The 25,973-nt window shown below is 41.4% G+C and overlaps 1 protein-coding gene and 1 long non-coding RNA gene across 5 annotated transcripts in view; one reads left to right on the plus strand and one right to left on the minus strand.

The window, feature by feature from the left end:
* Nucleotides 1–25,973, plus strand: part of LOC133276290 (uncharacterized) — a 380,765-nt gene that overhangs the window by 147,547 nt on the left and 207,245 nt on the right. The gene's annotated exons all lie outside the window — the stretch shown is intronic.
* CTBP1 (C-terminal binding protein 1) overlaps nt 1–25,973 on the minus strand; it is a 249,873-nt gene that overhangs the window by 141,094 nt on the left and 82,806 nt on the right. The window contains exon 1 of one of the 4 annotated variants that reach the window (XM_061466839.1): nt 16,208–16,331. The exons of the other annotated variants lie outside the window; for them this stretch is intronic. Within the exon in view, the coding sequence (XP_061322823.1) occupies nt 16,208–16,214 (7 nt within the window). The 5' untranslated portion in view covers nt 16,215–16,331. Of the gene's footprint in view, nt 1–16,207; nt 16,332–25,973 lie in introns of those variants that run through there. 4 annotated transcript variants of the gene reach the window in all.

The raw sequence follows: 25,973 nt of genomic DNA on the forward strand, positions 1-25,973 counted from the left end.
GGACGCGGTTCAGTGGTCTCCACACAGCCCTGAAAGGTCCCAGCTGGATGAAGTAAATCTCTATGAGCCTCTACTGCAGCAACCAGGACACGCTGCTCCAGATTTCCAAGGTTGAGTTGAATGAGTCATAAGGATGTAAAAAGCTCCTGTTCAGGCGTTTCCAACAAGATAAAAGCTTTTCTTGCAGTATGTTCTCGAGCTGAAAAAGAACCAAAAAGGCACTGGTGGCAACACTAGCAGGTGATGCTGGGGGTACATAATCCAAGCACAGAGTCTGTTGGAAGCCAGGAGGCTCCACTTGCTTAGAAGATAGGGTGCCAGGTCTCAGAATGAACTGATGGGGCTTCAGGAGCATCAGAAGCCAGAGCACTATCCCCTAACCACAATGCAGTACAGTTGTTCACAGTAACCTTGATCCACCAGGAAAAGAAGAATAAAAGCAAATACAAGTTAAACTTCGCAGAAAGCTGATGCAAACAACTAAGTAGAGTGTGCTTTCATCCTCTATGACAGCAATGTCACTATAGGGTTTATAGCTCACTTTTTGGGAAGCAGTTCCTCTGCAGCAACATCCTCAAACTGCACCTGGGTGTATTATCTCCTTCTCCTTATTTTCAGATGTTAAACTTGATTTCAGCCCTCAGCAGAAATGCAGAGATTGTTGGCCTTGTAAGAAGAAAGGGTATCCCACATATGCCTCATTGATGATATGTGACCACCAGCCAGAGGAAACGAAGCACTTGAGGGTAATAAAAATGGGAGGCACATGTGGGCCAGAAGAAATATTCCTTGCTAATAAGCTCAGGATCTTTGACATATAAAAAATATGCCCCATTTTCTAATGTCCCTGATCAGGGTACTTTACTGGTTGTTTCCCTATGGTGCTGCTCAGCGGGTTGATTCATCCTTCCCCCAGCTGCTCCCACAAATACATACTGTCCCATAGTAAATTCAGTAAGTCTAGATGTGCTGCACTTCACCATCTGCTCTATTTCCACTTTAATCCCGCTCCCACCTGGTTGGCACAGCCCAAAGTCTTGTGGCAGAAGATGGGCACAGCAACCCGTGGCTCAGCTAGGAGCTTCCCGTTGAGAGCCTGCCAACATTTCCTTGAATCCACCCTTCCTGCTGCACTCTCCCATACCCACAGCAACTGTGAAATCACTATTATTTATGCCCTTTTGCCTGACCCACTTATCTCCAAATAGCAGTATCTGGGATGGGCTAAAAACAGGGAAAAAAAAGAAGAAGAAGAGGGAAGCTGCACATTTTGCTTCCTGGATAATTCCTCTTAGAAAAGTCAACTCTGTTCTGATTTTCTCCACTATTTTTTCCTCTTTCCTTCCTTCTTCAACTTCTCTTCTGCATCTTCCTTTTTCTTTCTCTCTGCAAGAAGAGGAATCAGGTTAGGAAAAAGGAACGATGGAGAACGCTGATCTAAATTGCTTCACATCTTCAAAATTGTGGAGAGAAAATGATGGGGCGTGGGAAGGGAATGAAGCCCTGTGGGTTTTCTTTTCCAGAGATGACTTTCTTTTTCCTTCTGGCTCATGACTGAAGGAGATACGACAGAGTAAGAACTGCTGGAGATTCTGGCAAATATTGAAAAAGGAGCAACATGCAACTACATCTGGAGAATAAGAAGCAAATGCTGAGAAAAATAAACCCTATAGACTATGGTCTCCTTTGAGAGGGAAGAGGTTTTATTCAGTCTGAATCAAATCTGCTTATTTTTCACATACATTCAAGCATGGATTTCATATAAAGTTCACAAATACCTATATCTAATACAGCTGTGCATACCAGTTTACATGCATCAGAAAACATCCTTTTATTGTAAAAGGGAAGATGCGCGGTGCTGTTTCCTGAAGGATGGCAAGAAACCAGCAGGAAATAAAAGCACAACTCGAATATTGTAACTAGCAACGTTAAAATGTTCTTGTCTAAAAATCCTAAGGCTCCACGATTACACTGATTTTTGCAAGGACAGTAATGAGGGACAAACTGACCCTGCATTCGGCACTGCTATCCTGGCACAAGGTTAACTTCTGCTTCAGAAGAAGAAACCTTCTTAACACAGGGTACCCAAAGATGTCCGTGAGCTGAAGCACAGGGTTTGTCCCTGTAGCACACAAACAATTTTCCAGGTACCCAAGCAGAAGGCACCGTGCTAGAGCTGCCAACAAAGCTGTTCATTTCTCTCTATAATGGCCAGCAGGTCCTTCCTCATCACCCTTGCACACAGCAACACGGGAATGAGAACTGTTAACTTACCAACGCTGAACACAAGTACAGAAAGTGATTATTTATTTAAACATAAGCTGTGTCTGGGGCAGCCTTTTGTGATTTTGTTTCCTCATTGGTGACATTCAGGAAGGAAGGACACGCTCGGAACCTCAGCCACAGTTTGTTTGCAGGGGTAATACCATTCATGCAATAAATCCAGCAAAAGCACCTATTATTTGCCTTCGCCAACCAAATGCAGCGGTGAAAACATTTCCTGTTTGTTTTTAACTCATGGAAATTAGAGGCATCTTTTACTGAGATAAAAGTTTTTCAGAGGAACAAGGCTTGCACTTAGTGACATTTTCAGAGAGAAATAATATAAAATAACTATTTCTGCCTCCTGTCAGGCTTGTTGGAGTATTTTAAAACAGCTTGCTAAAATAAATCCACTTTTTTTTCCCTGCACAGATTTGCCATCAGGGAACCAAATCCTATCCTTATAAGGTTACAACAAAACAAAGTTCTGAAAAGAAGTACAAAACCAAGTGCATTTTCTAACTAGAGAAACAGGGGTACAAAGCTACAAGAAAGTTTAAAATCAGCTTCTTCAGAATGAGCTATAATCAGATGCTTAAAGAAAATCATCTTCCCGATGGTCACCCTCTTATCCTTCACCCCAAATCACTCTCTCCATCGAGGTTCTTAACCTATTACAGCTACAAAGCTAAAGCCAAGATTTTACACCTACAGGCAGTATTCAGGCTTTACTCACTCAAATATTTTTATGCACACAGACGTGGTTACTTTTACCATTAAAGAATGCAAACTGCTGTGGCAAGGCAGAAATTACTTATTTGGGCTACACGTACCGCTACTGAATTGGTATTAAACCCACAATATACACAAAAAGAAAGGCAAAAAATCTTAGTGTTAAACATTGGAGAAAGATCTTAAGAACAATGGACTCTAAACCAGTTTACAAGAATCTAAAATGATGTCTGCGCTAAGCTAACACAGAAATCAAACTATTTGCAAAGAAAATCAATATCAGGATTAATGTTCCAGTTCTCTCCAAAGCAGGACAAAATGCAGCAAAAGAAAAAAGCAGCTTGATAAGCCAAGGAATTCTTTTCTATTTCATCAATTATTTTGCCGTAGACCTTAATCTATTTAAGCAGCTGCGTTAGAAGCAACGTGCTCCAAAGCTGAGCTGAACCTTACCCAAGGTGAACACCAAACACAGGCCACTTCCTTTGGGTTCTTTTCATGAAAAGGAAGTATCACCAAAACACCAAGTGCTGTTGTGACAGCTCATACAAGCACGCTACATTTCTGATGTCTGCACTATCTGTGTAAGCAAACTTTAAAGGATACCGAGAGAAGTTATCTGCATCCTCTATTTTATTCTCCGACACAAGTTGAATTGTATAAAAGATTGAACTGTACAAAAGCAGCGGCACACCAGTGAGCACTTCATTAATTAAAAGCCAGAAAAGGAAGTTTGCTAAACGAAGCAAATGTTCTTATCACTCCTATCTATATTCATTAAAACTGACAGGAAACCAAATATCACCATCTGTCTACTTGCAATAAAGACACTAAAAACAGCTCCGGGGTAGAAGAATAATATAAAGTATAAAGCTGCAGTTTTTCAAGTTTGTTTTAAATGGACAAGGGAGAAACTGATGTCAGACGGGGGAGAGTAAAGGATGACAAGGAGCTGCCGTATGAGACGCGAAAAGAAATTACACGTTTTAGACTATAAACTGAAGCTCATTTGAAATCTCACAAACCAAAGCTTGCGCCGTGTTTCTCATTCAGATCAACGGGTCTGCAAAAAGCCAAGAACTGCAACGGCGGCTCATTTGCCTATTTAGAAATAACTGCTACCAAAAACAGTCGGGAAATTATAGTACACTTCATACACTGCAAAGTTTTAATGCTCAAGCCAGTCCCAGGAATCACTTCTGCAGCTTTACTATGCACCGATGCCTTTATATTTACAAGAGACTGTTTGCCTTAATATTCCTATATTTGGATCTCACTTGCAAGGCAGCCACTCGGTATCAACATGGAATAAGATGTGATGGAAGAAAGAGGATCGCAGAGGTACTAACTTAGCCCTGAAAAAACACCAGCAGTTGCAGAGGTCACCCGAAGGTCACTTATTTAAGGTAGTTTCCAGCAGTTGTACAATTCCCACCACGTAGTAATCACCCTTTTTAGCACTGCGGGAGAGAGGAAAGAAAAAACAAATAGCTGGTAATAAGATATTTAATGACAGAAATGAAAATAAACCACTGCCCGCGCTCCCAACAGCACAGCTCCGTCTTGTTAATTCTGCACCATTCCCCAGCTGCATTTCGCATAGCAATGAAAAGCGCTTCCAGTTCCTCTCAATGCTGCATAAAATATTAGCTCCATAGTCACAGCTTTTAAGACTAAATAAGGTTAATTTAAGGCTGAGACAAACGGAAAAAGAACGTTCATCGTTAAAACTGCCACTTGGCACCCAGCCCCTCTGTCCTGCCCAGGTACCAGGGCAGGTTCCTGAGATAGACACAGGAAGCATAAATGGGGTGAGGAGAGGAGGAGCAATGGAGTTAGAAACTAAATCGAAGGCTTATTGATTTTTACTACTATGTTCCTCCAGAATGGCACTTTCTTTTCTTCGCAGTTTAATTTTCTGTCCTAAGAACAATAATTCATACATGTAAAAAGGCTCTCATTAATATTCTATGAGAATGCTTTTTTAGACTCAATACAGTTAGAACACAGCAATTATTCTGTTAATACTTTAACAATACTAACAGGCCCATTAACAATGCAGTACAAGAGGCACTTAAGACAGAGAAGTGTGGGACTATTTCTGTTTACTAAGGAAACCACAACAAAATTACAGAAGGCAATAAAGTCCGAGGGTAAAAAGTTACTGCAAACTGATGTGCAAATGTGCTGTCAGATTCCCCTCTGATTCCAAGGAATCTTCTTTTGAAAGTCAAGTCAATCTATGAGGGTATCCCTGGAATCCATCCCTGGCAGTGTTCAAGGCCTGGCTGGATGAGGCTTGGAGCAACCTGCTCTGGTGGAAAGTGTCCCTGCCCATGGCAGGGGGCTGGAACCGGGTAAGCGTTAAGATCCCTTCCAACCCAAACCATTCTATGTCCCTATATGATATAGGAAAAGTAAATTTTTTCATGTGAAGGTTGAAATTCAAGGGTTAATTCTCTTTTATGTTAAATACATACTGCAGAGGCACAGCGCATACATTACCTTCCCATGCCAATGAAACCATTGGGAGGTTTAGAAAGGATTTTGGATCAGAAGAGAAAATACAAAACCATCCATTAAAAAAATCCCTCTGTGTGGTTTAAGAACGCATCCTGACTGAAGCTGGGGACTGTTCGTTTATTCTAAGGGAGTTGTATGACTTCTTTAAAAGACCAGAAGAAACACTGTGTCAATGAGGGGAGAGAAAGACAAAACACTGACATCTTAGTTTTATAAACCTTTCAATACAAAGCTACATAGTAACAGTAAGAAGTACACGCCAGATTATTGCACTTTATTTTATATACACCCCGCTAGAGCTGCTGTTTTCCACAGTGGAAACTGCGGAAGTTGCATTTCAATTTATTTACCATCATTTTGTTTACTAATAGTGTACAAAGACTCAGGTTCTTGAGGAGCATAGATAACCAGTGGAAAAGCTAAACTGCTTCGACACAGGGAGAGAGCACAGCTCATTCCTGCACTCCTCCTGTCCACTGCTGCCTCAGTAACAATGGGATGTAAATCAAAGCACCTTCCACAGTATGTACTTGAGACAACCAGCCCCACATCCCAGGCTCCTTGGATTTGAGAATGCCAGGCTGGGAAAAGCCTTGTGGGGAACTCAAAGGATCAATTTCCTATAATCCTCTTAAAAAGGTAAACGAAGCTCCATCCTGAAATGCATGGCGTTTCTTAGTCACTCTAGTTTCTATATTGTGAGGCTGTTTCTGAATTGTTCTCCCTTAACTGCATGAAACTTTGTTCTAATATTATAAATACACTATACTACCGACAGTATTAGTTTAGAATATCATAGAATCCCAGACTGGTTTAGGTTGGAAGGGACCTTAAAGCTCATCCAGTTCCAGCCCCCTGCCATAGGCATGGACACCTTCCACTAGACCACATTGCTCCAAGCACCATCCAACCTGGTCTTATTTATTTAAATACATATATATCAAAATACCAACTTAGTAATGCCCAGTCTGTATTTTTTCATCTTGTACCCATCTTGTCTACAAGCTGAAAAATTTCCTTTACTTGGTCTTCAACTACAGATGAAACCATCCTTTCTATAGGGTCACCATAAGCACCCCTTTTTTTCTGGTTGTACCAAACAAACTCCATTGCTCATAGGATTTACTGTGTTTAAATTCAAGATGGTTTTTACCCTTTTGTACTCAAATGCAACATCTTCTCTTCATCCTGATATATATAATAAAACTCAAATTTGTCAAGTTTGATACTAACTTGCAGTAAGGCTGCAAGTATGACTTTGGTGAGCAGATCGCTGTGCCACCTCCTCATCAGTATTATTCTTGAATTCACTGTACAGTCAATAACAGTTTTCCACACACCTTTGTAAAAGCTCCCTAAAAAATCTACTTTTAAGTGAATGCTAAAGCAACAATATCCTAGTCACAACGCCTTCATGTCTGTTATTTAAAGTACAGTACCATTACAGCTGTATGCCAATAATGTAAAGCTCATCATGTTTTTGCTCTATAGCATTAAAAACGTGACCCAAGAACAAGTCCATCCTAGATGTACCTTTTAAGCCACACAAAGACAAAATAATTTATTACTATTTACATTGCTTTCAGTATTTTGGAGTTGCTATTTAGATGGCCTTAGCAATAATGATTGCAGCAAGCTGGAGCAGGTTTGCCATAAAACAGAACCCAGGGTAGCACTAAAAATAAAACCTGGGTGTCTTGGAGCCTGGGAAAAGTACAGCAATGATACAAGGGATTCAGTGCTAACTGTACAAGATATTTCCTACACAGACAATCTTATTCATTAAGTTGAATAGGTAGGTATTTATAGTCAGAGAATAATCCAGAGCTTCTACAGGTTTCTTTGACACTCCCATCACTCCTGCTCCCCTTTGCCATGTGTTTCTCCTCTCACACTTTAGTCATCTGCCCTCCACCAACTTAGGTGGCCTTGAACCAGGCTGAGACCAACTATTGCTCCATGTCCTGGTTATGTCCTACTCTTCCCCATGCCTAAATGATGAAACACAGGTGAAGGCTGAAAACCCATCAGAGCAAGGTCTCAGCAAGCTCCAATGCAGGAGGCCCTCACCTCTTGTGTAACAAACAAAGATTTTCTGCCATTTCTTTATACTATGCAGTGATTATAGCCCTCATTTCCTTCCCTTTCCCAGTCTATCCCATTATTTCTCTCACATACTATCACTTTTCATAGGGATTTTTTCTCTTTTATCCTCCTGTCGCTCTCAATGCTGAGACTGTTATGTACTGCACATACATCACTTTAGCATTATGATCAGGAAGCAAATTCTGACAATCCTGGTACTACCACAGAACTGGTAAACTAAGAAATCCCACTTTAGTTTTTACCACTTTATCACTGTTCTTATCTCCTTCCCCGGATACCTGCTGCTGATAGCCATCAGAGACTGGATATTGAATTAAACATGCTTGATCTGAATTGGTGCAGCTGTTCTTACAGATTTATTGCTAAAACAAATGCTTCTGCCAGACCTAAGAAAAACAACGAGAACTAAAGTTACAGACTCTTGCATTTTAACTACAAGCAGCTTTGTTATATGGAAGTCCCCCACTTCATCATCTACATTCATTAGACTACTGTTCAAAAAGAGTTAATTCTGGTGACGACAAGCACATATGTAAAGTATTCAGGTATTTTCTTTGATAGTGATAGGAAACATTGAGCATAAGAAATATAGCACAAAATGCTTTTCACCTGCTGAGAAATATAGGTTAAAATGCTTTGAACATGAGTTTATTCTTATTAGCATCATCCTTACTAGCATAAGGAACAAAAACGATTTGTCAGGAAACAGGCACCATTTAAGATATTTCATGCTGTTTTCCAACATTATTTTCCAAGAGACACCAAGAATAGTCAGGTTTTGTGGTTTAGGTAGGGGAGAAGGTGGTTGATGTTTTGGGAAAAGCTACCAAAGCTTGCTTTGCTTGCCTGCTCCTGATCCTCAGCTACGGCAAGAAGTAATTTCTAGAAGATTTAACAGGAGAAACTATCATTATTGGATCCACTAAATCTATAGAATCATAGTATGGTTTGGGTTGGAAAGGACCTTAAGATCATCCAGTTCCAACTACCTGCCATGGGCAGGGACACCTCACACTAGATCATGTCACCCAATGCTCTGTCCAACCTGGCCTTGAACACTGCCAGGGATGGAGCAGTTACCACTTCTCTTGCCAACCTGTTCAAATGCCTCACCACCCTCACAGTAAAGAACTTCTTCCTTATAGGTAACCTGAATCCAGAATTTAAAAACTTTAAAAAAAGTTAAAAAATAATAATAATCATAGTCATATATATAAATATATTTCCAGGAAATAGGAGAAGGTTTCCTCAATGGCAAAGTCCCAAGTCCCATTGGGCAGACCCTTCCAACCATTCACCCAGCCTTCAGTTCCAGGCCCAACTCTAACTCTGCTCCCTCGCCACCAGCCCTATCTTGCCCAATGCAGAGCAGGAGGACACTCCAGAAGGCAGGCATCCAAAGGCTCCACCGGCTGCTTGCGGGCTGGGCACTGACACACATGACAGTGCTCCCAGGAGCCAGCGTCCACAGTTGGTTTTCATTAAGGAATGCACACGCTTTTCGCTCCACTCAGAACTATTTGGGGGCTCAAGCATACGAACAGCAACACAATAATCACATTTCCTTCTCTGCAACGTGAAATAAACACAGCCTCCGAGATCGACTCCTTGGATTTATGTCCTTTCAAAAGAATTTAGTAATTGGAAGGGAAAAAAATTAAACCCTGAGCAAAGTGCACGGGTTCAAAATGTGCAGTAAATACTCTTGAAAGCAATGTTCTCATCTGGGAGTACTGCAACAGATGTTTATCATGAGCTACTGCAACAGTTAATCTAACTCCGAGCCACATTAACTCTTTGCCATTGGAACCGAGCCTTTTTTCACGGGCAGCCTACAGAAAACAAGAAGATGTGCCAGAACTGCTGACAACAAGCAGTTAACTGACTGAAGGAGTGGGGAGCAAGCCATAAAGCCCAACTAAATAAACCCAAAAGGCTCGATGAACAGGTGTATGTGTGGGTGAGAGGGGGGGAAACAGAGAACAACATTTAAACAAAGCCTCCACTGACATTCTGGCCACTGAAGTGGGTACAAAATGAGCCAAACGCCATTTCTGCAGCAAATAATGGATTTTTACTGTATTTTATTTTTAATAAATACTTAATACTATTAAATTAATATTTCCTATCCCCATCAATAGATGGATTATTGATCTTGGTTTCTTAAGTGCAGTACCGATATATGTCACAGCAACAACTCAGAGGTTCTATTTAAAGGTATTCTGAGTAAGAATGGAAATGGGAAGGTACAAACCTACAGTTATAATATGGATCACTCAAACAGCAATTCAACAGTTCAGAAACATTACAGCAGTTTGAAATATTAAAAACCTAACTCAGGTATCCATACACCAAATGGTGGTAGAGTACTAGACTGTTTTTCTCTCGTTTAGTTTTAACAGTGATTTAATGATGTGGTTTTAGTTCTTACGTAACTAGTTAAGAGTACCTGCATATGCAATTTGGTATTTACTCCTTAAAGATCAAAACGCAAATCACAATTTAAAGCGTCATTATTTGGAGCTGAAATTATTTAAAGCCATTTCCTAACATGTGCAAATTAGATCCCTGTTTGCAACCTTTCCTGAAGGCAAACGAAGGGTTAGTAAATCGCTGCCCAGAGACATTCCTGTCCTCCTAATTTCACAAGCATTCAATTCTGGGAAATCCTTGAGCATATACGGGTCCCATGGAAAGATCGAGCAGTCCATTCCCTTTCACCACCCAAGAGGGATCAAACAGAAGAGGTAAGTACACCACGTTTGCAACGTGCTTCCCTGAGCATCCCCTAGAGCTCCTACATCCCAGGGACCACACAGCACTGGGCTCCACATAAAACTGCTCAGAAGGAGGGCTGGTTTGCGCATTTACACACAATTTCCACCCAAGGAACATACCTTGCCCTTCGTATTCCTAGCTGTGGTAACAAAAGAATAAGAGTCACAAATTCCAGGAACTTTGGTCTAAACTTCCCCACTGACTGAAAACAATCTCAGCTTCTTGGTGGTTGTTTGGGCTTTTTTTTCCCCAAACAGAGAGAAAAACAAAAGCCAATCTGTCAAATGTAAAGACAATCTAAAAATATTTGTTTATCTAATTGCTAGGCAGAACAATACATGAATAAAAAGCTGCAGAAGTCCTTTCGACTCCGCACTGTTCCTGCTGGTAACGCAGAACAAGTTTCTTTCTTGGTATTACTCCAAATCAACAAAAGCAATGGCAAATAATACCAGTCCTTTCCTACTTGATGAAAAGATGCTATTTATTCAAGAAAAATCTTTGTAAGTATTCCTCCAACATGATCCCAAAGCCACGTGCTTGCAGTACCTCTACCCTGCCCTCTCCTTCCTGTATTAAGGCCCTGTAAGAGCCACCCATTCCTCTGACTGAAACCCAGTCCTTTGCAGCTTGTTTTGTTTTCTTGCCTCAGATATGAAACACTGCAAGTGCTGAGAAGAAGGTTTTGTTTTCTAAATTTTTAGTATTCCAGAGAAATATACTGACATTACATTCTGCAAGTCTTGCCAAGAACGTCTTTTGTGTTCACAGCTTCAGTGTTGATGATATATTTTGAACATTAACAGTACAAAGTATGATTTAAATCAAAGCCTAAATCATACACGTAAAAGTAACTTAAACTGGTGAACTGGAAACCTTCATTTAAATAACTGCGGTTTGCAAATACAGTTCTCCTCCAGAACTATTTGCTTTCAATGGTTGTTAGTTGTCACTGAGCAGGTAAATAAACTACGTGCATCTATTTAAGCGATTATGAAGTCTAATATACCCTAGATCTTTTATTTTTTCCATTTTATTAAGTAGACAATTTACTAGGCAATTATTTTTTAAATCATGATTCTTAAGTGCTTTAGAAATATTTAGTAAGTCTTAAAGCACCTTTTATGATGATGGTTATTCCTATTTTATAGGATAACCCAAAGAGATAATTACCTAGTTTGGACTCCTTCCTTCATCAGATTAAACTAGCACTGAGATAATACGATTGATCTCCACTATAACAACTACCTGTTGCACATAATTTTTCACTCTGACTTAGCAACCATGACAATTTGCAAAAACCAGTAAGAGAACAATTAGCAGTAAACCCTCAGGAGGCAGCAGCAGAGGCTGGACTAAATATCTGTGCGAGAACACGGAGGTTTTGCTGCATGGTTTCCCCTCGGTATAACACTTGAGGTTATTTTTGCTTCATCTCCTAAAATTCAGATGTGAAGGTAACACACGGCACAGTCTGCTGCTATTCTTCACGACAACACAGCTTGCTTGCATGAACAGCCTCAATTATTTTGCCGTGAATAATGATGGCAAAAATAGCAGTGAGCACTCAGATCGCTTCCACAGCCCAAGTGAACCGTCACACCAGGCTTCCCAAGTCGTACAACCTCTAGTCTGAGTACTCGTATCGTGCCTCAAAATCTGCAGGATGTTGTGCCAACAGCACTTACTGTGAACGTCTCAGAGCAATTTCCATGTACTGAATATTGCATATCCTGACATGCCAGCTAGGTTGAAACCTTACACATTACACAGCTTCTGCTCTGAGGGACAGTGCTAGACCTGAAATGTTTACTAGTCAAGAGCAGTGATGTATGAAAAGTGGGAGAGGTGGTACACAACTGTTTTTAAGGTTTTTCACTGCCTCTTACCATTGTGCCCATTCTTCACTGGGACAAAACACTACCTGTGCTCCAAGGTAGCCCATGACGGGAAACTGCATCTTTCCTAAAGCACCTCCAGATCTTTCCCACAAGCTACCCCTTACTGAGGAGGAACACTGGTATCTTTCAAGCTACTTTGTCCTCCTGTAAGCTTGCCTTTGCTGTGATGCTTACAAAAATTTTACCAGTTGAACATTAATGATGATGCTTGAGCTTTGCCAGGAGAGGTGTGAGGCAGAACACCAAGTGCTGGAGGAAAATAAAGCAGTAACACACAGTGGACCATGACGAGACAAATTGGGTAGGTGTAACCATATAAAACGCCAGTTTTTCCCTTCTGTCTCCATCAAGGCTTGACCATTTATAGGCCCATAGAGGAGGAGGGGTCTCCAGGAGACAGCCCATCACTGATGACAAGCTGCAGTGGTGTGTGCCAGACCCCAAATCCCACCCCACTGGCATGCCACATGTGCTACCCTTTTTGCTTATGCCCTAGCTCAGAAATTAGGGGGACAAGCAGGAACCACAGGGAGTGAAAAGGGGATGAACCAGTTACAGGCCAAAGGATCTTGCAGCGCCTAAGTAAGTCTGCCTCCTAGAATGAAACCGAAAGAAGGTTTTAAGACTTAAAACCATCTGCATTTCCTGCACAAGCTTCCCCAAAATATACATCAAGTAAGTAACTTCTCTGTCCTGGTTGTCCAAATACCGCACAGGCTCAGTCCGTCCTGCCTTGCCATGCTGCTTTAGACACAACAGTGCTGGTTTGCGAAGCGAGCGGGCTCCAATGGGAATGCCAGCCCCAAAAGGCAGATGTTGTGTAAATTCATATTTCATAAACACAGTTAATTGTGACAAGAGGGCTATAAAAACCCTTGTACCGCTTAAATTATTTCTCCACTTAGAGCAACTCTACCACCAGAAAACGTTACACATTGCACTTTATACTGAACTGGCAGCGCTCACTGATAACATTACAGCTCTATTAAATAACAGATATAGGAATCGCAGATCTTTAGAAAAGTACAAATTAATTTCTCTGCCATCATTCAACGTAACCATCTGAAAACAAACACGCCATGCAATTGTCATTAGGACTTTTCCAATCTAATGCTGCATGTGTTTAAAGATGAAAATGATACTTTCAAAATAAACATTACTGCTATCAGGGAAAAGTGCTACTGCAAGTCATACTGCCATCAGACAGAAACTACAGCCTTAGAGTCAATAAACCCTCACACTTTACTAAGGAAACATTTTTTCTCCATCCAACAAATTCATGATAATGGACTAGAACAAAAATCAGCAAGAAAACAACAAAATGATACCTGCTAAAACTCTGATCCTTTGAGTTAGACACATAGGTGAGTAAGAGACTGCTTTCTAATAGAGCTATGATTTATGCATTTACTGATGCTGATCCTTCAGTAACCTGTGCGCAGATTCACTGTATCCACATGACTCTGCTTGCGTATACTGGAGTCTAAATTGTCATCTAGCTCACACACTTAGGAAAAGAAACTAATCACAAAAAATCCTGAGTTTTACTTTTTCTAGCCCGATTTTACTATATTTTTTAATGCTTGGTTATTTAGAAAAATACTTATTAAGGCTGTTATTTCTTTATATATGGAAATACTGTCTTTTACAACATACATCTCCTTTAGGTAATTATGGGCACTTACTAATAACATTTACCAATTTAAGTGCAAGAGTATGAAACACCAAGGGCTTTTTTCTCCAGCTCCATGGAACCACTGGGTCCGGCGGTACCAGAGAAGCGAGCCGGTGCTGTGCCAAAGGGAAAGAAAAGATTCCATCTGCTCGCTCTCACCTGCCTGGGTGAGACACAAGCAGGAGGCGTGGAGGGGTAATCCAGCCCTGCAGTACTCACGTCATCTTTCATACTTCTGTTACCACCACAAGCAGGCAACGCCTGCCAGCCTGGCTGCAGCTTGTGTACACGCTCTTAGAAATCAGTTTGCTATTTAGGCTAAAGAGCTCTCGGTCGATATCAACTAAGCACAGACATTATTTTGCCTGTTTCCTCAAGATTCTCTGAAGAAGTTTATATGCAACATGGAAATTACAATAAAAGGAACACATGGATGGTTTTAAACAGTAATTACTGAACGGGACCTGGCTTCATTTTAAAAGCACATAGAGCTTGTATAAATAATATTCATTTTATAATAAAAAAACACCTTTATGTCTAGTTGTCTATATTTCTCATATACGCAAGCCTCCACAACCATTTGAATGTAATACATTGTTAAATTCAATTTAAACTCCCTAGACATCTATAATTTTAGAGGATCTAAGTGATTTGGGTAGATGATCATACACCTGCAGGTTTCTCCTAGGAGCTGACAAATCACTGGTGGTGCAACAGGTACCATTCCCATTCACCTTGGGTTTCACAACAGGGATCACGCTGGCATGGTCCCTGTGGGCACTCAGGCTGCTTTTGCCCCCATGGGTGAGAGATGAGGACATATAAACCCACAGCAGCAGAGATCCTCTGCTTCCCGAACCAGGGCTGCTCGTAGTAGGTAAAGCTAGACTGAAATTCTTCCATCATTCCCCAGACAAACCTCTACTGCTTCCTAGGGCTTCGGGGTAGCAACAAAAATACCCAGTTTTTAGGCCTAGCAACAGACCTGGACCCACACGCATCCCTTCTCTGAAGGACACAGCAAGGGGTTAACAGCATCGCACTAACAGCACCACTGACTTCCCCCGAGATTTCTAATACAGTACCTTAAAGGTTCAGTGACAATTTTATTCCATAGGAACATTCAATAGGCACTGATTTTTAACCTGCTCAAATCACATATTTGTATCTAAAATGACACTTCTATCACAGAAATTATTGCGATATGGTGATAACATGCTAGCTTGAAACACAACAGTTCCAAGCACTACCTCCATCCAGCTGGGGATGCCATACAGTGTATTGAATTTTCTAGATGGCACAAGAAGAGTGGAACCCACTCGTAACTGCAGTGTTCCTCTGAGAAAATGCCACAGAGAAAGTTGTGAAATCAGATTTTTCTGTCTTAAAACGAACCTCAACCCGAAATAACTTTTGCCATGAAATCCACTAGAAACTGAGAACTTAGGAAGGGGAATGGGGTTTTGGTACGAGGGGAAACATACAGAAGAAATAATACAGTTGACTGACGGAGAAAGGATGAAATTAGATATGTTACAAAATAATGTGGACCCAAATTTGCCCCTGAACTGTGCCAAGGAATTCCAAAGCAGGATAAAAATGAAGCATGCTTAACTTCACATTTATGATTTTAAGTTGAAACCAAACCGAACGTGTTCAGAGAGCAACCACAACGGCATCAATCTCCTATTCCTTACAAGGGGAAACAGAAACTTAATATTTAGCAGAGCCCCAGGAATAACTCACGGGGAGAGCCCAGCGTTTCCAGCAGGGATGCAACGACCTCCCCAGCCGATTCGCACATACTTTCCGCTATTCACGCCCGATTTTCAGACCCGAGGCTCCCGCAGCGCGGCCTCTGCCTTCGCGAAGTTCTCCGAACCGGCGCCCGGTGCTGCCGGCGCGGTTACCGATAAAACCCCCGACTCCATCCTCACCGCACCCCGCATTTTAAGCCCGTCCCGGCAGCGCTACCGGGGCAAACTCCCAGGGAGCGGCGCGCCTGGCGCAGCAGCGCAGGGACAGATGCACACAAACACCTCCGGCACCAAGGCTCCGGGGCTGCGCTGCCCGCAGGACGTGGCGTTCCCCGGCACCGGCCGCACCGCGGTGGCGCAGCCGGGAGAGAGAGGGGCGATAAAACCACGAACACCGTTAAATAACCACTAAACCCAAGCGACAAACCAAGAGACGCGGCCGCAGGACGGGGCACGGCCGCCGCTGCACCCACCTTGCATCCCCGCGCCGGCGCCCACCGGAACCCGCCAGCCGCCGCCGCCGCCGCCGCTGCTGCTGAAAACACGGGGCAGGCGGGCGCGGCCAATCGGGGCGGAGAGGAGCCCGCCCGCAGCCAATCGCGGCAGGGAGCCGCCTGCCCGCAGCCAATAGCGGCTGCCCGCCGCCAGCCCTCCGCCAACCACAGCGCGGCTCATTACCCGGCCGGCGGCGGGGCGGCGCGGAGGTGGGGAACGTGCTGCGGGAGCGGCGAAGGGATGGGGCCAGGCTTCGCCTCCGCAAACCCCGGGTTCACCTTTTCCACCTTTTTTTTCCCTTTTACTGTTTCACTCATTTTTTTCCTTATTTTTTTCTCCTTTTTTATCCCCTTCCTCCCCCCCTTCTGTTTTGTGGAGAGCCTTTTCCCTGATACATTTCAAGTACCCCCAATGTACATTATACACACCAAAAACTCCAGCAGCACCTGAAGTGCTCCTTAACTTGTTCTGTCAAGTGTGAAAGAATAACCTCACGCTGACCACTTCCAAGCCCAGGAAAGTATGAGTTGAAAACTCCTCCGACCAGGTGAAACCTGAGGCTCCAAGAGTGTTTGTTCAGCCGCTGGGTTTTAATAACACCATACACAAAGTGTGTGACCAGAACAAGCTGTCAGGCTGCAGAACCCAGCCTTTAACAATACCAAACCGAAACCAGCAGGTGTTTCAGCCATACCACTGCAGCACGCAAAGGTGTATGACCACTGCAAAACTCTTAGCAAGGTAAAGCTTCTTAAGTACAACCATTCTGGAAATTAGTATCTGCTTTACTAAACATACATATAAATTATTGCATGTGTAGTCTTATTTAAAAAAAAAAATAATAATTTTTATTTTTAAAAAACTGAGATTCATTAATTATTCAGCCTGGATAAGACACTGGGGAGACCATATACCAGTCTTCCAGTACCTAAAGGGGGTGACAGTAAATCTGGAAAGGGACTTCTTATAGGAGCAGGAAGACACAGGCCAAGGGGAATGGCTTTAACCTGCCAGAGGGGAGACTGAGATGAGCTCTTAGGCAGAAGCTCTTCCCTGTGAGGGTGCTGAGGCGCTGGCACAGGGTGCCCAGAGAAGCTGTGGCTGCCCCATCCCTGGCAGTGTTCAAGGCCAGGTTGGAGGGGGCTTGGAGCAAGCTGCTCCAGTGGAAGGTGTCCCTGCCCGTGGCAGGGGGTTAGAACTGGATGAGCTTTAAGGTTCCTTCCAACACAAACCATTCTGTGATCCTATGATTCCATTGCCCCAAAAATAAGCTTTTCAATCAACAAAACCCATGACTGCCATATATTACAGCAGAAAAACATACACTGTAAAAGAGGGGATAAAAAAAAAACTTGGATATTTTGTTTTTTCAGTTTCATGACCCCAATAATTCCTACTCTTTAGAGTGAACTAAAACAGTGAGAAAACCCGTGCCTCCCATTTGTAATGTTGTGCTCCTGACCTCATCCCCAGCATTTAGAATCACTAAATTGTATTTGCTGAACACTCTTGCCTGAACAGGCCACGTTATTAATTCGGTCACACCGTTTGGCTAATACAGGATAATACATGACGTGAAGTGATAAACCCAATATCAACCCAAGTCTTGATGATAATTTACAGAAGAAAGCTTTTCTCTCCCAGATCAAGAAAGGCTTATTTCTAAGGTGCCCACAAGAGCCAAGAACTCTGTGGTGCTACGAAGTGCTGACAGGCAACTGATAACTGTGACAAATTATACATTCATGGCATCTGCAACAATCGATAAACCGACTCACCAAATTAATAAAATATAGATCACAAAGCATACATTTTTATTAAAGAATAATTTCATGATAACCAAGTAATGGGGATGCTTCCAAGCATAAGATTAAATTACATGCTGAGCAAATCTGGCATTTTGTGATAAACTGCGAAAATAGTCTTTGCAACAGCAACTGAGGAAGAACATTGCTGACATAGTCTATAAACATGTTTTATAAAGCATAGCTGAAAGTAACAAAAAGGAGGAAAAAAACCCCATCATTGAAGTGGTGGATAGAGAATTCACTGCCATATCCATAATAATTACTTTCTAGACTTCTCCTTGCTTTGTAATGTATTCCTTCCAGTATGCTGCTGATTTTGGTGTTAAAAGTAATAAAACCAGATTACCTACATAGGGGAATATTTACAGCAAATTAATTCCTTAACTAGTCAGACTTCAGCAATCACCGTTACTGGAGTACACAGAGATTTCTAGTACATTTAGAATGATGGAAAATTGACTTTAAAGGAGAAGACAAGTGTCTAACCTGATAGACTGACACTGCTCATCAAAATTTTGTGCCTGCTCAATAACTTTTAAGTATTAGCTTGAACTTCGGAATACAATGAATCCCATTGGACTTGAAGGACTGAAGCTACACATGTGGTAAAGCATTTTCCTGCAAGGGTATTTTCCACTGCTGAGAAATACATCAAGGGGGGCTTTTCCAAATTCATGTACAGGTGCTGGAGAAGTCATTCTTTCCCCAGGAAGGAAGATGGAGCATCTCTTTACGGCAAAGGCTTTACTTCTGGGAAGAGAACACTTAGGCACATCCTCAGTCTCCCTTATCCTGGTTAGGTTGTTGCTATACAACTTTGAAACAGATCCGGAATGAAGAATTTAAAATACTGAGATCCTGTTTACTACAGTTTGCAATTGCAAGTTCCCGAAACTCTGTACTACTCAGTCTCTGCACTACTCAAGTCTCTGCACCCTGACTACACCATACCAACAGCATAAGAAGGCTGTCCTAAAATTAGCTTTAATCCTCAACAATGCCACATTCATGGTGCTCTTGGGCAATCTTCCCATGGGTGAGGTCTTGACAGATCTTCCAAGTATTTCTTTCATAGTAAAACATCCAGCATTTCCTGGAAGCATACCTTCCTACTTGCAGAGAGTCAGTGAGTATTTTAAATCCACTTTCTGAACTTCCATGGATTTCAGAGCTAAACACATGATACAAGGTATTCCCCATCCTTCTTTCTAGCTAATAAATAATAGAACCTTAATTCTGAAATGCTGTCATGGAACAAAAATCAAACAGAGCCTAAGTAATATAAAAACATGATTTGTTTATACTAGATCCATTATGAATTGAATTCCTTTTTTAAACAAATGACATTTAATAATACATTAAACACAAACAGGAACGTATTTGAAGTTATAATTCTATCAGCTCTTTCTCATGACATTCAGCTTCTCAAAGGCCATGCCCACATTTCAAGCTCATCATTTATAGAACATTGTTGAGTTAATAAACAGGCACTGCTCCTTAAAAATGGCTTACTACTTCAATGAGCTGCTGTCTTCTCCTAACTATGGCAACCTAGATCAGTTAAAAAGGAGCATCTCTATTCTCTAGCATATTATTAGCAACTGAGAATATATTATGAAACGTTATTTTCTTTCAGAATGAAGTATCTGGAAATATTTGGAAAATGTACCCAAATATTCCCACTTACTTAAATCTTTCACAAATGCTCTGCACTATGATAATTTCATTTACTAAGAAAATACCCACACTGCCACGAATCTCTTCAGTCACCAGAACGTGACTACAGAGAGCAGCAAAGCATATTTTAGGGAAGCAGCAAACAGGACCAGCTTCAGGATTACACCCACCACCCTCCAGATAAGATGAGGCGAGAGCGTTTTCTCTTGCCATAAATTACCACTCCCTCTGATAGCAATTATTTAACTTTCAAAAATAGCTGCAACGTAGACAAATTATGAGCTATAATTACATTTATCCTTGATATTAAGACTGCACACATGCGCGTACTTGGTCTTAAAATGTAGCTGCGTGCATAATGTTAACTATCATAATCAAAACCACCAGGACATCTTTACCATATCACCCAGAATGACAAGGTTTCTAGCCTAAATATCTGTAAGCCTGGTCAAAAATGTGGTCAAAAATGCTCACTACTGCTGTCTATCTGCATGGTACCAATCACTCGATCCTGGTGCGTTGTCTTAGAAACCTTCCTAGGCTAGAGTGCAAAGACCTAAGTTCAAAGGAGTCAAAAGGAGCATCAACCAGGCTTCCAGGGAAAGATATTGTATTTATATATATATATATATATATATATATATATATATATATATATTTATATATCACTGAGTACAACACAGAAGCTGCATCAGGTTCAGAACTCCATATTCTGAAAATATCTGAAGGCTGGAAGTATTAGAAATACTAAACAAAGTTGGCCTGTTCTTGGCTGTTGGATACAGGACACTGGGATAGGTGGCACTTCTGGTCTGATCCCATTCAAAAATCATTTTTTAAGTACTTCAAGACCAAGTTACCTCATTATTTTCTTGGAAAATACAATTACTGAATATCTTAAATCACTCAATGAAAAGCAAATTCAAATCTGACTAGTCCTGCACTACTGTTCTGACCCAAAGCAAGCACCTTCCTCTTCGCCAGAGGACTTAGTAGACCATTGCTTCTCTAAGGAACCAACACGTCTGCTAAATCTCTACCATGCTGCAAAGGCCTGCCACTCAAACAGGTTGCTGCATTTCTCTTGTTCATGCATCCAATTACCCAGATATTCATCCAAGACATGGGATAACACTGCAGATCTTTAACAGAAGCACTGCTTTAAGGGCACTGTCTTCACTCCCTTAGCTCTTCAGAGCCTCTAGTCCTGCCTGCATGGCTTTACATTTGGCTGTTTCTGTGACAGAACATGTTAGGTGAGAGAAGGGAGGTTATACAGGAGGTTTGGGGCAGGTCTGGGGAGGGCCGAGGCAACTGCTGTATTTTCAGCAGTCTGAACATTTCTTTTACTCACTTATTTGCACCTAAAGGGGCCAACAAGAAAGCTGGAGAGGACTTTTTGACAAGGGCATGTGGGGATAAGACATTGGGAAATGGCTCTGAACTGAGAAAGGGTAGATTTAAATTAGCTATTAGAAACTCTTCCCTGTGAGGGTCCTGAGGCACTGGCACAGGGTGCCCAGAGAGGCTGTGGCTGCCCCATCCCTGGCGGTGTTCAAAGCCAGGTTGGATGGGGCTTGGAGCAACCTGCTCTAGTGGAAGGTGTCCCTGCTTGTGGCAGGGGGGTTCCAACCCAAACCATGCTCTGATTCTATGATTAAAATGTCAAATTTGCAGCATTCATTATGCAGTGAACGTTATACAACAATGAACTCAGATAGTTTTAATTTTGTTGTTGTTGTTTAAGCTTTTCTTATGCCTTCCACTATTATCCAGGCTTAAACCCCCTGGATTCCCAGATATTTACGCTCCGCACAGAAACAAAAAGATGGCAACCCAATACAGTTGTTTTTTCCACACTGGTTTTCAATGGTGATAGAATATGTTGCAACCATGAAAAGCCTCGATACTTTCCGATTTACAGCACAAGAACAAATGCTATTTTTAAGTCCAAATCTGTCATAATGATAGGGTTGGGGGTTTGGGTGGGTTTCTTTTTTTGGAAGAGTAAAGATCTTTTCTTTTTTTTCTTCTTTTTACTTACAATGAAGATTCTGAACATTGTGCACGCACATTCACATCATTCTGCAAAGCTGTCAACACCAGAGACACGCTTCCTTCCTTGAACTATCTCCCCGTGTTGCAACCCTCATCTACATTTGAAAATATTTTGGTAAACATAGCTGATGTTTCATGGGTGTAATCTTGAGACCATAAGGAACTGAAGAAAACAGTTGATACTGTACTAAAATCTAAAGTAGGCTTTTGAGAATGTATCAGCTTCCTCAGATCAGCAACTAATAGGGTAATCATCTAGAAATGAGTATCTGTAACCCAGCTACTTCCTCCTAAATTTTCCTCCCTGGACTTTGGGGTTTTTTGAGCTCCTTCTGAAGGACTTTTGTACATGTTATTGTGGTGACATATTTAATCCATTAGCTAAATATATTCTTCTCTTAACATTACACATTTAGCCCATATATCAAGATATTTGTATCGCAACAGTTCTCACAATGGGCTTTTACTCCAAGAGTAGATTATCGTGAGCATAGCAGCGAACATCCACACTTTTCCCAGAAAGAAAATAGTTTAACCAGAGCATTAAGAGTGCTACTGGCATTAACGCATTTCTTGGAAGCACAGATCTGAGAAGGCATTCCCTTGGGATGTTTTAGGAACTAAGCAAAATAATTCCTTTCATGAACTCCCTCATTAAGGAAATCCCTGCATCTTTTTGCCACCTCTCTCTTTGGAAAGCTATAGTGGAGTTGGGGTGCTCTGCCCATCAGGAATCCTCTTCCAGCATTCAGCCTCAGTTCATTCAGTGTTTGTTGGTACCATCTTTTCATTCTGCAGCCACTGGCTTTCAGTTCTTTTCCTTTTGCTAAATACTGTATCTCTCCAAGGATGAATGCTCTATACTTCTCATGTCTCTCTTACATAACAGTCTCTTCACCTTACTTGTTAAAACTGTTCAGAAATGATAAACTCACACTGACAGAGCAGAAAATTCTGTTCACTTGTTTTTATGCATATCGCAGGGACTGCTAAAGCACATCCCATGATCAACCACGTGCTATTTATCTATAATGAGGATCTTGTTGCAAGTTCCTATTTTACAGAACTCTGCTTTTACTCACTTAGAAGACATGACCTTCGATTATGCATTTTGAATTTGATTCCACTTCTATTAGCCCAGTTTTCAATGTCATCTCAGTTATTTCTGTACAATATCCTGATTCTCTTCTATATTTAGGATGCCTCCCAATTTTGTCATTAGCCCAGCCCCTCTACTGATGCCAGTTGATCCACATTAAGCAGTCAGGCTCCATACTCCACTGGTAACCTCTATTGCACACCACACCTTTTAGAAAAATATTATTTCATTTTGAATAACACTTGATGCCAGTGAATTTATGCTGGAAGAAAAAGATCTTCTTTAGCCACGTTTTCCAGCTGCAACCAGCCTGCCTGCTTTCTGGTTCATCTTTAGGCTAAGAGTTAAGATACATAGAATTAAAGTGTTCTGATGGTTGCTTATATGAAGACTGTATCTACTGCAACATCATTATTCATCCGATGGTCATGAGTAACATGTTTTGGCTCCAGGTCTTTAACAACACTGCATGTGTACCAAGGAATATGCCTCCATGGTTGGAGTCACACTCACACTTTGTGGATGCTTTACTCCAATACCAAGGTCCCACTGATCTTCAAAAGGCAGGCAAAACCAAAACCTTAGCTTGTCTTTTCACTTCTGGTAGCTCCTAAGGTAGAAGTCTGTAATTCTTGGTAGCCGTAAATACTAATTTTTATGAGTCTTGAATTAATGCACAATAAGCTCCTTAGTATTCTACAAAATTCACACTTATAAGAGCTGGGGGCTGAGCTGAAGCTTTTTCAGTTTCTAGTTGTGTTCAGGGGGGTCTGGAGCAAGAGATAATGTGTGGATTTCAAAACACAATGTTGGTTTAGAGATGAAGAGTGAAGCCTCTGAGGAGGAGGTGCAAGAGGCTGTGCCACACATCACATGGCTGTCCTTGGCACGGTGGAATCTTCAAAGCCACAAAAACAATGGTTCTGCCAGAAAAATTAAATTAAGTAGGTTTAACCATTTTTAGAACCACTGCCAGTAAAAGGCATCAAACCAGAGTCTTTGCCTGTACTTGTCTCCCCATCCCTAGAACGATCAAGTGATATCATTAAATCTTAGTATCATTAAAGCAGTTCAAGACCACTCTGGAGGTGCTGGACCCATGCTATGCATGCGGTCACGGCATGATGAACCTTGGTCTGTCCCAAGGGGAAGATCCTTGGCTTGATCTCCAGCACGCACACATACCTATCACCAAAAGGGTGGGATTTCTGCACAGAGATGTCAGGTAGCTGCAGGACCTCTGCCGAGGCGTGTTCAACCAAATGCTGTGTTTTAATTACGCAGTTACACAGAACGCGGAGACCCAGCTCTGATGCTTTGCAGACACAACCCTCCCTTCCTGGCACGACCTACTTCAGCTGTTAAATTCTGAAGCCATGTGTGCAGGGTGAGACGGCTTTTCTTAAACCCTTCCAACAACATCAGGAACAAAGTCCTAGTTATGAACTTCTGTTAGCTGTGGGTTCATTAAATCACAGCTGTTTCCCCTTGATGTAGCGTTAGCTCAGACATCACTAAAACTGCCTCTGTGTGTATGTATACAAACACACTTTTCCCTTTGTTCTGCGAAACACTTAGCAGAAAAGTGTTTATATTAAAACTAAGTAGAACCAAATTCAATTAACAGTTAATAGTAGTCTTAAGATAACATTTCAGATCTATCATAATCCCATAATAAACTGACTGCAGAGCTGACATTGTTTGGGTTTCAGCTATTGTTTTGACTCTGACAGAAACTACCAGTGGATTAAAAAACCTGAATGGTGTCAAGCATGAACACCTCCATTGAAAACACTTCTGAGCTTTGCCATTTGCTCACAGAGGTCAACACACCTCATTCCACTTGCCTACCTCTGCATGGCAGCTCTCCGTACATAAGGAAGGGGTTGGAGGGGGGGTTATATATATTTATTAATTAATGTTCCTTTAACAAAAGCAGATAGACTTTTTTGCTACTTTTTTTTTTCCTCTAGTCCTTCGTAAGCTCCTTGGATCACAGATAACACAGAACACAGAATATTTAGTCTATCTGTAATGTTAATACTCTTCAGTTTGGATAATATAAACCTATTTTTCAATGAAAGGGATGTGTTTGTTTTCAAAGCTGTCTGAAATACAGAACACAATCCACCAACTGAAGATATAAAGCTAGGTAAAATATGCAGCAATTAACATCCTTCGCTGCATTTCGCACTCCCATTCTCGCTACAGTAAGGCTTCTCTGTGCAGCCCATCTTGCAACTTGGCTAAGAATAGGGTTTTGATGGGTAAAATCAGAAACAACAGCTTAAATTTTATTTTTAAGATTGTCTGTTCCTGTGTGCCTCTCTGTAAGTGTTTAATAGCCTTCAGAAGCTCTAAAAATGGTTCTGCCAAAAAAAAAAAAAAGAAGATAAATAGGCTTAACCGTTTTTTGAAGCGCTGGCAATACCAAGGCTTCAAACCTGAGTGTTTCCCTGTACTTGATGGTTCTTTCTGTGAAGAGGAGACATCTAATTCCACAAAAAGCAGCAACTGATACTGTAACGAATACTGAACTCTATGATACTCTGAAGCATCCAACTTCAGTTCTTTGCTAAAATGTATTGGAGTGTGAATACATTTCATTTAGCAACACACTTAAGGCCCAAGGTCATTTCTACATGAATTTACCTTTAGCTTATAGGAACATTAAAGATGTTCCACATCACCTAAATTCTATACACTACGCACTAAGCATTTTACTACCTTTGGAAAAGGAGATAAAGCTCAACAGCTAGCTGTATTCATCTTTTTTCACCATTAATCTAATGAGAAGGTGGCAGATGAAGCCAGAGTGGCTGTAACAAGTCCTCCAGAGCATTCAGCACATGTGGTCCAGGTCACTTCCTGTAAAAGAAGCGTATATCCTTAATCCTTCTCCAAAAGAAAATGCCACTAAAACCAGCTACTTACACAGTACCCGGTATGTTATTTACAGTGAAATAACACTGTGACAGTGACTGGAGTGACTATCAGGGAAGCTGTACCTATTTTACATACGGTGCACATAACCTATATATTGCCCTATGGTCAGGCTTGGACACCTTTTAAAGTTATTAACTGTGTTTTGGACACACTTTT

This window comes from Pezoporus flaviventris, unplaced genomic scaffold (assembly GCF_033815535.1).
Source record: "Pezoporus flaviventris isolate CSIRO_AGI_PZ_B2104156 unplaced genomic scaffold, CSIRO_AGI_Pfla_v1 ptg000002l, whole genome shotgun sequence".
Classification (NCBI taxonomy): Eukaryota; Metazoa; Chordata; class Aves; order Psittaciformes; family Psittacidae; genus Pezoporus; species Pezoporus flaviventris.